Source organism: Poromitra crassiceps, assembly GCF_964638095.1.
Source record: "Poromitra crassiceps genome assembly, chromosome: 8".
Classification (NCBI taxonomy): Eukaryota; Metazoa; Chordata; class Actinopteri; order Beryciformes; family Melamphaidae; genus Poromitra; species Poromitra crassiceps.
Genome location: NC_139629.1, coordinates 30248158 through 30263298, shown reverse-complemented (window position 1 = coordinate 30263298; position 15141 = coordinate 30248158). Strand labels below are relative to the sequence as shown.

The 15141-nt window shown below is 45.6% G+C and overlaps 1 protein-coding gene across 1 annotated transcript; it reads left to right on the top strand.

Moving 5' to 3' along the window:
• LOC310780636 (tetranectin-like) lies at positions 1 to 14010 on the top strand (the record flags this gene model as incomplete). The annotated part of the gene is made up of 6 exons (XM_083641160.1): positions 1 to 10; positions 5311 to 5408; positions 6647 to 6744; positions 7604 to 7730; positions 8573 to 8744; positions 13340 to 14010. The coding sequence occupies 6 exons, from the start codon at positions 1 to 3 to the stop codon at positions 13738 to 13740; spliced, it is 906 nt and encodes a 301-aa protein (XP_083497286.1). The 3' UTR covers positions 13741 to 14010.
• Positions 14011 to 15141: the final 1131 nt, after the last annotated feature.

Genomic DNA, 15141 nt, shown 5'->3' with positions numbered 1-15141 from the left:
ATGCCTTGCGGTAAGAAATGCGAGCGGGGTCAGGAGGTGATGGGGGAGGAGCGCAGTGAGAACCTGCTGAGAACACAACTAAACTGCTGCCTACCCACAGTAGAGGTACGTTGCAAGCAGGTTGCAAGCCCCCAGGAATAGCGCTGGGCTGTGAAGCCATTTGAACATGGTGGCGAAGCGCTGTATTGCAAGTCACGTGACGCCATGTAGGGAACATTTTGCCCTGGTACAGGGGCACCACGGACTGTTTTGTATGTTACACGTAGGCTGAATGCGGAAGTCCCGAACTTCCTGGTTCAACACAAGCCCCCAGGAATAGCGCTGGGCTTTGAAGCCAATTGAACATGCTGGCGAAGCTCTGTATTGCAAGTCACGTGACGCCATGCAGCCCAGAAAGGAAAATTCCCATCCACTTGCATGGGGACGCCGACAGCTGTTAAACCCAGGGGAAATTTTTCCGGGTGTCACTCAAAGTATAAAACGACTCTTTTAATTATCAAATATTTTTTTATGCGGCATTTTTTCTTCAGAAGCCACTAAGAGCCGCATACGGGTGTATTTTCTGGGGCTTCATGAACGCGCATTTCATGAATGAGCATTTGGCCACGGGAACGCGGATCATCAGAGCGAAGCGTCATCACTTCCTTGTTGTGAGGTGAGCTCGAGCTCCAGTCGCTATGGTCATATCCAGTCCGATTTAGCCTTTTATTAAGATAATAAAGTAGTTATTTTACACGAGTAGCCCGCCGGAACATGTGTACAGATAACTACTGTTAACCGAAAACGTAGGTTTGGGATTATGTGTTTTCTGTGCTCTTTATGACATGGACAGCAAGCTAACACTGCCTTGGTTGGAGGTATCGTTACGTTAGCCTACCCTGTTATAAATGAACATGTTCTGTTGTGATTGTCTATTGTCTAATAAACGATTTTAAATGGCTTGCCCTGTGCATGATTCTAATTCAGTTCCGTTGACAGTATTGTAGCGTCCAAGGTGTCGAGCTGTATTAGTGGATAGATTATAATTTTCATTTAGACAAGACCATGACTCAGTCAGTACTTGCCAGTGATAACTGATTGCTGTTATAACAGTGAGTATGATATGACGTCTTGACAAAGTCAAAGTGCTGTAATTTTTTTTTACTAACAAGGTCCTTGTCAGGCAGTCATTAAATTATTGCTTTTATAATATTGGTTGTGATCAAGTCAAGAGAACTGGCATCCATGTTCGGAAGTAGGCTACTCCATTCAAAAAATACATTTTTCCATAAACCTTGATGTGTACATCTATTCACCTTTTTCATCTCAAGGACCCCTCACTTTTATGGCACCAACAACATCAAAGCAAAACAGTCAGTTGAACTATGCTGGTCTGTATCTAATCAGAATCAGAAAGACTTTAATGATCCCCTGGGGGAAATTGGGACAAGTTACAGCTGCTCGCATGAAGTCACACCAGTTATCTCACAACTTCAATACTTAGGCTAGTTAATTATATTATCACTGATTGGTGGCTGTGCAACAGTTGCATGCTACTTTCTGTGGTTAACACACACACCGTTTGTATTTTAACTGTAAGATGCTGCCAATAGGTGTTATTGTAAGTTTTGATAACACTAGCCCTCTGGTGACAGAACTAAACAAGTCAACTTGATACAGTGTGACACTGCACGTTTTTAGACTCATTTATTTAGCGAATGCAAGGTCCTTGAGCCAAGCAGTTGCCTCCTGATCTGCTATGGAGGGTGACTAATCCTCCTTCAAGTCTTTGTAGAGGGCAAGCTTCGATGATGTGTTGCATTGTCTGCTGCTCTCCACAAGCACACAGTGGGCTTGGGCTGCTGCCCCACTTGTGAAGGCTGGCCAAGCAGGGGCCATGTCCAGTCCTGAATCTATTGAGGGTTGACCACTTGTTGACCAGTGGGGTCTGACACCAGGTGTTTGTTTGGGACGTCCTTGGACTATCATTGACATTGCATCAATCTCAATCACAATAAAACTGGCATCTAACGATTAAAAAGCACTGGGTAAAAACAATTAGCACATTATCAAGTTTTAGTCAGCTCACTAGATCCCAGTATATTAATGTGGTGTCAACAACTCAATCAATCTATATTTATATAGCACCAAATCATAATGACCACTCAACAGGTAGACGCTACTATGGACTCAAATAATATATCGGCTGTTTTACCACACAGGTCATGTGTCAATTAAACAATTTTGAGATTAGAGAAAAGACAACATGAGAGCGATGGTGATGAGACACAGATTTGAAAGCTATATCTTTCAAGTTTATTTATGACAATAAACAACAAAATCCTCCGATCAATCCTGACCCATAGGCTGTGGCCGTCTACTCACATTAACGTAAACGAGCTCATTGTAGCCTATTATGCTAACGTTAAATTTCCATGCAGACCTGTTAGCCGTTTGACATACAATTCCAACGATGTGTTCATTATGCATATAAACCCCTAATACTGTCAAATTAAAATCTGCAACCGCACGGCTAACCACCTCTAAGCTGCTCTAAAGTTGTCCGAAGTGAATTTCAACAATGGCTCCTCTTTCAACTTGGCTGTCTCTCTGGCTGTCACATGAACGCGCATCTTCGGTGGGAGACGTCATGGAAAACGTCATGGCACACATGCGCACTTCGCCTTGGGCTGCACAGTCAGGAAGTAAATCCCGGAAGAAAAACCCCCCATGTTGGCATCATGCGCCAATGAGTAACCTCCGTCCGAATGCATGGGTGGGCGTGGCACGTCCCTTATCCAGTTATTATAATACATCCATGGTTCAACACTGTTTCTGTCTATGGGATTTTTGAATGGGTTTTTGGCGTGATGCTTCAAATAAGGTCTCTGGGCAACGCAAGTTTAATCAAACGCGAACCAAGGTTCAGCGGGATAATCTTCACACATGAGGACCACTTTCATGAGTTTTGAAGCGTAAATGCGAGCCCTAGAGGTAAAAAGCTCGTGCTAAGCTAATCCAGAACTACACACTGTCGCATAGGCTTCCACGTCACGTCAACACTCAACCTGGACTGTTGTTGGATGTGTGCACTGATTACCTCGGGCTGAACGGGGCTGAACCAGGTGAGGGAAAGAGAATTTCCGTGTTCGTCCTTTGAGTGGTGACGTTATTGACGTATATATCCCCATCGACTCAACAGTGTAGTCCCATTTAGCCGTTTGCTAGCTAGCCGCCCTTTTAACGGCACATATAAAGCTTCAAAACTCATAAAAGTGGTCTTCATGTGTGAAGATGATGTTACTACCATCTGGTTCGCGTTTGATTAAGCCAGCGTTGCCCAGAGAGCGTATTAGAAGCATCGCGCCAAAAACCCATTCAAAACTCCCATAGGCGAAAACTGTGTTGAACCAGGGCTGTTAGCATCGATGATTTCCGGACTCGTTACTGCGGCTCTCTATTGCTTCTGTTATTAAACAGCCTGCAAAGAGAACTGCGTTCTTATTTACCATGCAGCCCAGAAAGGAACATTCCCATCCACTTGCATTGCATGGGGACCGAATGCATGGGTGGGCGTGGCACGTCCCCTATCCAGTTCTTTTAATACATCCATGGTACGTTGAGGTAGGATATTGTGTGTGTGTGATTTTATTTTATTTTATTTTATTTGACGGTTACAAATTGAAATACAGTGTACTAAACAAAGTACAGACACGGATCTCAAAGAATAACATCAAGGATAAAGCACAATAAAGTCAAGACTTATTTCCATCGTGGTCCTTGGTGTAAAACAGGTAGATAAAAACAATAAAACAATATAAACATGAAATAAATTAGCAGAAGCATTCAATACAGTATGATTTATGCAATGAGAGATGAGAAACATACAAAATACACAAAAGAAGCTGTACATCAGAGCTTAGACAAGGACTTGTTCAAGAAGCCACAATTTGACCTTCTTCTTGAAAACACCTTGGCTGCTTGTACACTTTAAGTGGAGGGGCAACATGTTCCAATTTTTAGCCCCGATAAATTTAAAAGAGCACTTACCTAGGTTTGTTTTAAAGCCAGGTAGACATAAGTCAGGTAGACGTAGTGTGTGTGTGTGTGTGTGTGTAAAGCCAGGTAGACGTAAGTCAGGTAGATGTAGTGTGTGTGTGTGTGTGTGTGTGTGTGTGTGTGTGAGTGAGTGTGAGTGTGTGTGTCATGTCACGTGTGTGTGTTGTGAAGCCGAGCATGTTCACTCTGTGTAGTGACGATTCAGAGGTGTTCTTGAATATTCCAGCTAACACTCCTGATGTTGTTGTTGTCAATGAAAATCGTAGAGAGGTTTTTGTTCTAGAGGTTGGCTGTACCTTTGACCACAGCCTAGAGGAGGCCTTTCTAACCAAGATGATGAAATATCAACAGCTGGAGCAGACCATTTCACAGCTGGGCTACAGGTGTAAACTTCTAGTTTTCATATTTGGTAGCCTAGGTCATGTCCCTAAGCTGGTTGTGAGAGGCCTTCAGATGGCTGGTCTCCCAAAGAGAAGGGCCAAGCAGTTAGCGAGATATTGATCAATATCTACTATTATCGGCAGCCGCTCAATATGGAGGAGGCACTGCTTTTTGTACCCATGAAGTGGATACTGACGGCTATCTTGCATTACAGTATAACTGTATATATCAACCTTCCATGTTATCATCCTGTGTGTTTCTTATGTGTATGCATTATTGTGGTTGCCGTCTGGGCACTCATGTAACTGACTGACTCCCAGCATTTGACTGCACTATTACTGTTTATGTCCTTTGCATACTTGTATTTATGTGGACATAAATAAATATTTCAAATGTGTGTGTGTGTGTGTGTGTGTGTGTGTGTGTGTGTGTGTGTGTGTGTGTGTGTGTGTGTGTGTGTGTGTGTGTGTGTGTGTGGTGAGAGTCCTTGAGTGAGTGGGTGAGAGAGAGAGAGAGACAGAGGAGATAAATAAGGAATTTGGCCTTGAAATATTCCACACTCCATTAGGGGATGGATTGGGTGAAATGTAGCCTCCAGCATCCAGCCAAAAACACAGAGTGAAGCTAGTTTGCAACATCCACTTTATTACAACAGTGTGAAAAGCATGACATCACATTTGATAACCTCAGGGCAGTGGCCGGTGTCTGCAGCCTCCTGACCGTGTGCTCCTCCTCTGGTTTCAGCTCAACCCAAGCATCAGCTCATTCCAGCGGTGCTTCACTACACTACTGCACTACAGATGACTAGTGGAAACATTGTATCTTTAACTTGCTTTCATGTTTCATTATTCACTTATCATAATATGTTTGCTATACTTTCTCTGTGGACAGGATACCTTTTGAGAGAGATCCAAAAGGCCAACATAGCCGTTCCAGAAGAAGATGAAAGTCCAGTCGCCCCTCCGCCCAAACAAGTCCTCGAGATCATGGTCAGTTTGCTGCGTGTGTTGTGTCATTCATGTGTTTTCCACAACACTTAGTTGGGCTCGGGTCATTTCGTTGGACAGGTCGACGTGCTGATAGAGATCCATCACTCTGCTTCACAAAACAGTTTGCTTGGTCGTCGAGTGGAATCCTAAGGGAACTGTTTTTGTTGGTGGAGACTAATAAAAGGCAAAAATCATAATCTGTTGCCTCAAATGACTTGATAATTAGCTTTCTTTACTAGAACTCTTGTATAAAAGCAATGTCACACTCAAGGTTGCACTGATACTGTGTATCGGCAAGTCTGTAACTATGCCTACGACCAAAGTAAATCCTTGGTGATATTTAGTATAACAGCACCGAGCGAGCACTCCCTCTCATGTGACGTTGCTTGATTGTGATTGATGATTGGTTACGTGATTTATCTATGAATTCTACGTTTTAATCACTGTCTATTGGTGCCAATGGTGATAATGTGATAATATTATATATATATATAATATATGATAATATATGAGGCCACATCGTGCTATCGGTTAACAATGTGCGCTGTTGAATCTTAGCAGCTCAAGTGAACCTGGGCAGCTTTTCCAGCTGGAGAAGAACGAGTTAGCGACGGTCCTAAAACATCACACTTTTGTTGTGGTTTGGCCTTTTATTCAGCGTTTTTGGGATCTGAAAAGGCAAATGTCTGAAACCGGGTTCCAGAGTACAATCCTTCAAACGCCACCGTTATGTTGCTGCGTGAACTGGCAATTATTCAATTCTTGTGAAAACTGTGACGCTACCTTACGTTTTCAGCCTAATAGGCTTTTGCACGAATAGAGGAACAGGAAATAGATCTCAACAGTCACGTGACACCTCGGCTCCAGAAGGGCATTTCGCCGCTCATATTCTGCAATGAGATTTTGGCACGCACAATACAGCATTTCCTGTAGGGGGTAAGGACTGGGGAGGGGGCTAGCGTAATCATCCCACAGCCCTACGTCCTGCCGGTGAAACGCCTCGCTGTCAGGTGAAAAGAAACAGCTGGCGACTGCACTTGTGTCGGAGGAAGCATGTGCTAGTCTACGGCTCTCCGCAGGTTGACAGAGGGGGCGGAGCAATGACTGGGACAGCAGGGGGAAATGGCCAAGTATAACTGGGTAGAAAACTGGAGGAAAATGTGATGATAAAAACAGCACAGCAAAGCAGAAACTTAATGTAACATCTCATAAATAAAATGTGTTCTTTATATATTCAGCACGAGGCTCTTGGCGCGCAGTATGAAGAATTCCCCACTATGGAGACAGACTCTGTGACCGGATGCACCAGTATGCAGAGACTCGGAGCCAAGCTGGGGTGAGCTTTAAAGGAACCGTTCGCCCAAAAATGAAATTTCTGCCATCATCTATACTCACCCTCATGCCAGTTGAAACTAGGGATGTCACAATACTAGAATTTCTACTTCGATACCCAGGAAAATATCGATACTCGATACCATTTTCGATACCACAGGGAGGGGTTGGATGACGACGCATCAAGAGGCATACAAATAAAGTGAGACAGATGGATGGACAGATGCACACTTCTCCATAATCTACGTCTGATAAAACTTTGAATTTAGACAGCAGATTAGCTCTGCTCTATAGCCATCAGAACACGTTTAGCTTGTTGAAGCAACAGATACCCACCAATGATAGGGAGGGAAAAATCAGTGATTTTTCATTAAAAGAAAGCACTGATGGTATCAAAACTGTTGCAAATGAGTATTGTATCCATTTCCAATTTTTAGTATTGATACTTTCGATATTATCGATACCTGATGCAAATGAGTATTGTATCCGATTCAAATTTTCAGTATTGATGCTTTCGATATTATCGATACCTGATGCAAATGAGTATTGTATCCGATTCAAATTTTCAGTATTGATGCTTTTCGATACCATTGATACTTTTGACAACCCTAGTTGAAACCCAGGTGAAGTCTGTCCATAGAACACACAGGGAGTTTGCCAGCACAACTGGAGAGAAAACAGTCACCATTGACTTCAGTACAGTACAATAGAACTTTCAACTGGCACGAGGGGTGAGTAGTAGCTGATGGCAGAATTTTCATTTTTGGGTGAACTGTTCCTTTAATACCTATCATTCAGTCACACAACAAGAATTGGGCAACACGATGAAGGTTTCGATGCTAACGCTGAACTCGGGGCTGCAGGTTTGTGTCAGGCCTGATCCAGCGGGTGAAGGTGGAGGCGTTTGAGCGCATGATGTGGAGAGTGTGTAAGGGCTACACCATCCTCAGCTACGCCCAGATGGAGGAGAGCCTGGCCGACCTGGACACTGTGAGTTGAATTGACTTTGATTGAGATCAGAGAAATGTGTGTGCTATCCATTCTGCCTTGTAAAACCAAACAGCTGGAATGACTTTTTTGTGTCTTAGAAGAAAAACGTCACAACCACCATATCAGTAAAAATGATGAATGAATATATATATATATATATATATATATATATATATATATGCCTCACTCACAAAGTTGGTATGCAGCCTCTCCTTTCTCTCCCCAGAGGGCTTTCATAGTCCACTTCCCAGGCTGATTCCAACTCCGCTCAGGTGTGCTCCATCAGTAGCTAACGAATGGCGCTCTCCATGGTGCTGAACATGTGTGTTCACTCATTTTGGCCACTATTTTTTGCCCATTTAGTCGGCCCTAATGATCTCATTCAAATATACGGCCCTGTCACCGTCTGTTCGGGACCCCTGCTGGTGCCTGTGCCAAATGCCGTCAGGCCGACGGTGTCCGAGGAAAATGAAACAGAGACGCATACATACAGAGATACATACATACATACATACATATGTAGTAAGTGCCGTGGTAACTCTATTGTCACTATTACAAGTACGATGAAAATACATTTGGAGCAGATCCCTAGATGCCAGTGACAAAAAAATAAAAATACACCCAGATACATAGTTTGCTAATTTATGTTAATTTATTTGTAAGATATTGTCTGTGCCCTTTTTACCAACAAAATATGATGAAGTTACTGGAAAAGAGGGGGGGGGGGGGATACATCTTAATGCCATTTTCTACTCTTTGGCATTTCAGCCGGTCCTCCATGCATGCAGACTTGTATATGGTGTGTACTCAGACACAGTCTTGGTCCTGTCTTTCCCCCATAGGCCTGGGCAGAGGTGAGTGGAGGCGGCAGGGCTAACGGCGACCCGTCCGTCTGGAAGAGGAACTTCCGCAGCGGCCTCCGAGCCAAAGGCTTCAAAATGTTATCCGACAAGAAGAACGATGCCGCGGACCCACACAAAGTGTTCTGCTGGCCGGACGAGGTGCCCTCAGGAGGTGAGGAACCATCCGGACATCCATAGACAGACAGCCTCCTGTTGGGCTTTTAAGATAGTGGACAACATGCAAGTTAAAGGGAACCCCCCCCAACTTCCCCATCACCATCAACTTGTGACTATACACAGCATAGATTGTAAAACAAGATGGACGTAGTAGTGAGTGTGACATCACCCATAGGTTTCTGAAGGGTCATTTTGAAGTATAAACATTGGGTTTACGATCGCCGTCATTTTGACATTTTTTGGAGCCAGAGCAGCCAAAGCGAGATGGAGAAGTGTCCACAGCTCTGCCTGCTATTGGCCCGTAATCAGCGACCTGTCGATCATTGGACAGGCGAGCTGTCAATCCCGAGGAAAACAACCTGTTTTATATGCATTATGTCCCATTGATGACATTAATTAGCTACTGAGACCATAACATCTTTATTATTTGAGACTAAAAAGAAGTAACCAAGGCACTCCTGTAGGTGAAAAAAGTTTAAAAGCCTTTATTGTATGGCTAATGCATAGTAGCAAGAATTAAAAACGCACCGACGCGTTGCGGCACACAGGCCTTCATCAGGGTGACAAACAAGGGAAAAACTGCAATGCAAACATATATAAGGTGTGGCAGGAAATGCCAACATAGTTAATTTGCATAATACATTGAGCTGACAGGAAGACGACCATATAAGGGGTCGGCAGGTAAACTCCAGCAGTGACATAATGGAAAAAAACACCTTGTACAAACCTATCACTCATTTCAGAGGTACTCATTTCTTTATTATTTATTGACTTCATATTTTGAGTGGGAAGTTGTGTCGTGGTCCCATTGACTTGGATTTTAGTTTTTAGTTTTTAAATTTATTTTTTCCCATTGACTTGGATTTTAGTTTTTAGTTTTTACATTTATTTTTTCCCATTGACTTGGATTTTAGTTTTTAGTTTTTACATTTATTTTTTTCCATTGACTTGGAGTTGGTCGGGCTTGCAATGGAACACCAGTCAGGAAAAGAAATGCAGTTTTATTTCACTAGGAATCTCGTGTGCTATGCGCGCTCGATTCCTAGGGTGGAGACGCGAGATGATGCACCATGGCTGCAGTTATGGAAATTGTCCGCTCTGCAGGCTCCCAAAATCGTGACTGACAGACAGACGTACAGACACTGCCCCCCCCCCCCCCCCACCTAGGCACCATTGTGCAACACGTGCGCCATCGGCTCATAATACTACATCACAGTTGCTCGAGTGACATCACTGATGGCATCACAATTGCTCGAGTGACATCACTGATGGCATCAATTACAAGTGACATCACTGATGACATCACAATTGCTCAAGTGACATCACTGATGACATCATGACTGATGACATCACAATCGTGACAGACAGACACCACTTAGCCAATTTTCACACAAAAAAAAGCGGGATTGTAAAAAAAAAAACAAGGACAACTTCAGCCCAGGACCACGTGCGTCATGTAGCAACCAGGCCACCTCATGCAGCACAAGCCCATTCAAAGAAACTACATCTTCCACAGCCATAGTTTAGTTTGGCAGATTTAAAGATGTTTTCCATATCTTCAATCTCTGGCAGATGTTCAGCTCTGTAACACTGGAACAGAACCATCACCAAGGCAACGACAGAACATACGCAGAACTTCTCAACAGAATCCGTTTCAGAGAAAAACATGAGGACCTTCTTAATGAACACTTGGCCCTCTTACACTCAAGTGGAAATACTTGGAGACCTCTTTTTTCTTTTTTGCTGTTTCCTGTTCCAGGGATGCAAAGTCATGGATACCAGGCCAGACACAAAATCATACACTTAAAGGAACACTCCGCCCATTTTCAAACCAGCTTTGTATCATTAGAACATCAGTAGTATATCAGAAAACTGTAAACGGTTTTGAAGTCTGTCATTTAATTTGACAGTTATTGAGTGTTAAAGTGTGGACCAGTGACTGGTCCACACTAACTCAAATTAATAACTCATTAACTCAAATCAACTCTCAATAACTGTCAAACTATTCATCATTCATCTAGTTTGACAGTTATTGAGAGTTGATTTGAGTTAATGAGTTATTAATTTGAGTTAGTGTGGACCAGTGATGTCACTGGTCCACACTTTAACACTCAATAACTGTCAAATTAAATGACAGACTTCAAAACCGTTTACAGTTTTCTATACTACTGATGTTCGAATGATACAAAGCTGGTTGAAAATGGGCGGAGTGTTCCTTTAAGTGCCCTATTTTGGGCTGACTATGTCCATATTTGGTCGATAGTTGCCCTATTAGGTAGTAATTATCTTCTTCTTCCATTGTGACATCATCAGTGATGTCATAAATCCCTCACTTGTGACATCATCAGTGATGTCATATTGTGACATCATCAGTGATGTCATAAATCCTCCCCTGTTGGTGGTATATAAGACCAGCAGATAACCGCAGTGCCAGACAGCCATCAGGAGGAGAAGACGAGACTCTAAGAAGTGGCTAGATATCTAGATATCTCAGTGGCTAGATATGTCTGCTCCCAGCTGGATCATATCTGAAGAGGATTTTCTATGTGCCATCTGTCTGGATGTGTTCACTGACCCAGTCTCCACACCATGTGGACACAACTTCTGCAAAGCCTGTATCACTCTGCACTGGGATTTTAGTGTCCATTGCCAGTGTCCCACGTGTAATACGATTTTCGACATCAAACCTAATCTGTGTGTCAATACTTTCATATCTGAGATGGTCGCTCAGTTCAGAAAGGTAGTGGAGTGGCGCCGCAAGGATGATGCAGACAGAGAGATGGCAGCCTTCGCCACAGCGCCCCCTACAGCCGGTCCTCCAGCCTGTACCACAGCGCTCCTGCCTCTACTCCTCCAGCCTGCACCTCAGCGCCCCCTACAGCCGGTCCTCCAGCCTTTCCCCCACGCTCCTGCATCCACTCCTCCGTCCTGCACCACAGCGCCCCCTACAGCCGCTCCTCCAGGTGCTCCAGCCTTCACCACAGTGCCCTCCCCTTCGGCCCCTTCATTCCTCCCCCTCGACCCTCCATCCCTCAGCTGGGGCTTCTGGCACCGGGACGCCAGCGCCCCCCCGCAGCCTGCGTCCAGCAACTTCATCCCGAACCTTCGGCCACTTCATCGCTCCCACAGCCGGAGAATAGAAGAGTTACGACTTCTCCATTCACTCCATTGGGCCAGTAGAAAGTGGAACTCTTGAGGAAAAAAAGCAGCACTGTCGAGTTGCAGCAAAATAGACAGTTTGTGTTGTACTCTGAAAGGGTTTGGTCCTCCGCTGACGCCACTCTCTTACTAGTTTTCTGGACATAAGGACAGAGTATTTTCTGTTTTGTATCTGTTAGCTCTGCTGCTGTGATGTAATGCCCAGTTGGATATAAAAATTAAAATAAACGCTGTATCTGGTTCACAGACTCCCAGTAATCGTCTGTCTGCTTCCCAATAAGTGTCAACAGGGCTGCCAAGTTTCAGCCACAGTTAGGAGTGAGATTCACATTTCTTGGCTGATCCCCTCATTTTGTACTTGATTTTCTCTAGGTTAAGAAACATCATCAGGTCTTTTAGCCACAGAGATGCATTAGGGGGGGAGGCTGATTTCCACTCCAATCATATTCTTCTCCGTGCTATTAGAGAAGCTAATGCAATGATATCCAATGATGTTTTCCTAATGGTTTGAGGTCCTGGTAGTGTTCTGAAAATGTCTATTTCTGCACAAAGCCTTGGTGAGATGGTTGAGAATAAAGGTCCTTACACACCGAGCACGTTTTTTTCGTGCGATTAATTCGCACGTCAATAATATTTTCCGAACCTATATCAGTCAATGCAACCGTGCATACCGACGGCGAAGTTTCGCTGAGCGTTATTGCGGTGTTTATTTTTTCGAACCACGTTCGATTTTTCAGAAATTCGCTTCCGACGTGTACACATCTGTGGCTGTGATTGACAGGTGAGTCAAAACTCGCATCGCAATTTCGTGCCGTATATTCGCATCGCTCTTGATGTGTAAGGACCTTAACTGTCCAGTAGTCTTGAAGACAAGGGCAGGACCACAACACGTGTCATGTTTGCAGGTGACAAGATTATTCAGTCATTATGATGCTGATATTATTGTACTTGTTGTGTGCTATATATTCAACATTTTATTCTATATACTGTATAGCTGCATTTCCCACTATTTCCTACTCTATGCAACATGGTTTATTCTATTTCACTATTTTATTCTAGTATTTCTAGCATACGCAGCTCACGCACATGCTCGTTCACTCGACTGACAGTGCCCATTTCTACCGTGCCTCGTTGGTTTGCCCTCGAGGTGCAGGCTGCACGTAGTCGCAGACACCACACCATTGTTAACTCACTCACTCACAGACAGAGACACCACACCATTGTTAACTCACTGACATTGACATTTTGACATATATATATATACCGGTATATATATATATATGTATATATATTTTTTTTACCACTCTTTTCAACTGAGCATGCATACAATTAAAATAAGGGTGCAATGCGTGCTTTTGCACCCCTGTAAAACCGGGCCTGGTGGTGGTGAGGAGAAAGGACAGCACTGACTTCTCACCTTCCTACCTTCAGTTTGCTTGAGAGGCACCAAGGTCCTGGGCAAGTGTTTCCTGGCCGACCCGGTGAAGAAGAGCTACCACGCAGCCATCAACGACTGCATCGCCATGGGGGGCAGCCTGAGCACGCCTCTGACCGGGTACGAGAACGACCAGCTCTACAGCTACGTGTGGCAGAGCGTGGGCCCTGAGGAGCACATCTGGCTGGGCGTCGACGACATGGTGACAGAGGGCCAGTGGGTGGACCAGTCAGGGACCGCCGTGCGCTTCAAGAACTGGGAGACAGAGATCACCCTGCAGCCGGACGGGGGCCGGGGCCAGAACTGCACCGTCCTCTCCAGCACAGCCAATGGGAAGTGGTTTGATGAGAGCTGCCGTGAGGAAAAGGCCTCCGTCTGCGAGTTCAACATCGTCTAGGGACTATACACCATACTCATATTCATATGGATAGACTGGATGCTGCTGCTTGCAGGGCATTTGAATGCTATCAGGATGTTCAATGCCTTGAGGAATATTGTGCATTTTTCTTAGCCTTCACTGTTTCTGCAAACCACAGCGCCGTGGTGTGGCCATTCAGCCTTATGGCAGCATGCCCACTCTCACCACCCACATCCCACTAGCCACTCCCACCACCCACATCCCACTAGCCACTCCCACATCCCACTAGCCACTCCCACCACCCACATCCCACTAGCCACTCCCACCACCCACATCCCACTAGCCACTCCCACCACCCACATCCCACTAGCCACTCCCACCACCCACATCCCACTAGCCACTCCCACATCCCTCCCACATCCCACTAGCCACTCCCGCCACCCACATCCCACTAGCCACTCCCACATCCCACTAGCCACTCCCACATCCCACCACCCACATCCCACTAGCCACTCCCGCCACCCACATCCCACTAGCCACTCCCACCACTCACATCCCACTAGCCACTCCCGCCACCCACATCCCACCACCCACATCCCACTAGCCACTCCCACTCCCACCACCCACATCCCACTAGCCACTCCCACTCCCACCACCCACATCCCACTAGCCACTCCCACCACCCACATCCCACTAGCCACTCCCACCACCCACATCCCACTAGCCACTCCCACCACCCACATCCCACTAGCCACTCCCGCCACCCACATCCCACTAGCCACTCCTACCACCCACACCCCACTAGCCACTCTCACCACCCACATCCCACCACCCACATCCCACTAGCCACTCCCACCACCCACATCCCACTAGCCACTCCCACCACCCACATCCCACTAGCCACTCCCGCCCACCACATCCCACTAGCCAATCCCACCACCCACATCCCACTAGCCACTCCCACATCCCACTAGCCACTCCCACCACCCACATCCCACTAGCCACTCCCACATCCCACCACCCACATCCCACTAGCCACTCCCACCACCCACATCCCACTAGCCAGTCCCACCACCCACCCCTCCAATCCTGACTCTACCTACCACCTTCCTATCCCTAGCTACGGACCCTTTTTCCTCCCCCCTCCTTGCACCCCCCCCCCCACACACACACACACACTCTACCACCACACATAGCCACACACACTACCCCTAGTAATTCCCCCTACCCAACCCTCAAATTCCGACTCTCCCACCTCCCTATCCCTACCTAACTATGGCCCCTTGCACCCCACCACCACCACCTCACATATCCCCCTATAGTAATTGCCCCTACGCACCCCTCAAATCCAGATTCTCTTCCACATTCCTATCCCTAGCTATAGCTACCTAGCTACCGAGCTACGGCCCCTTTTCCACTAAACTCACTAAACGTCCATGA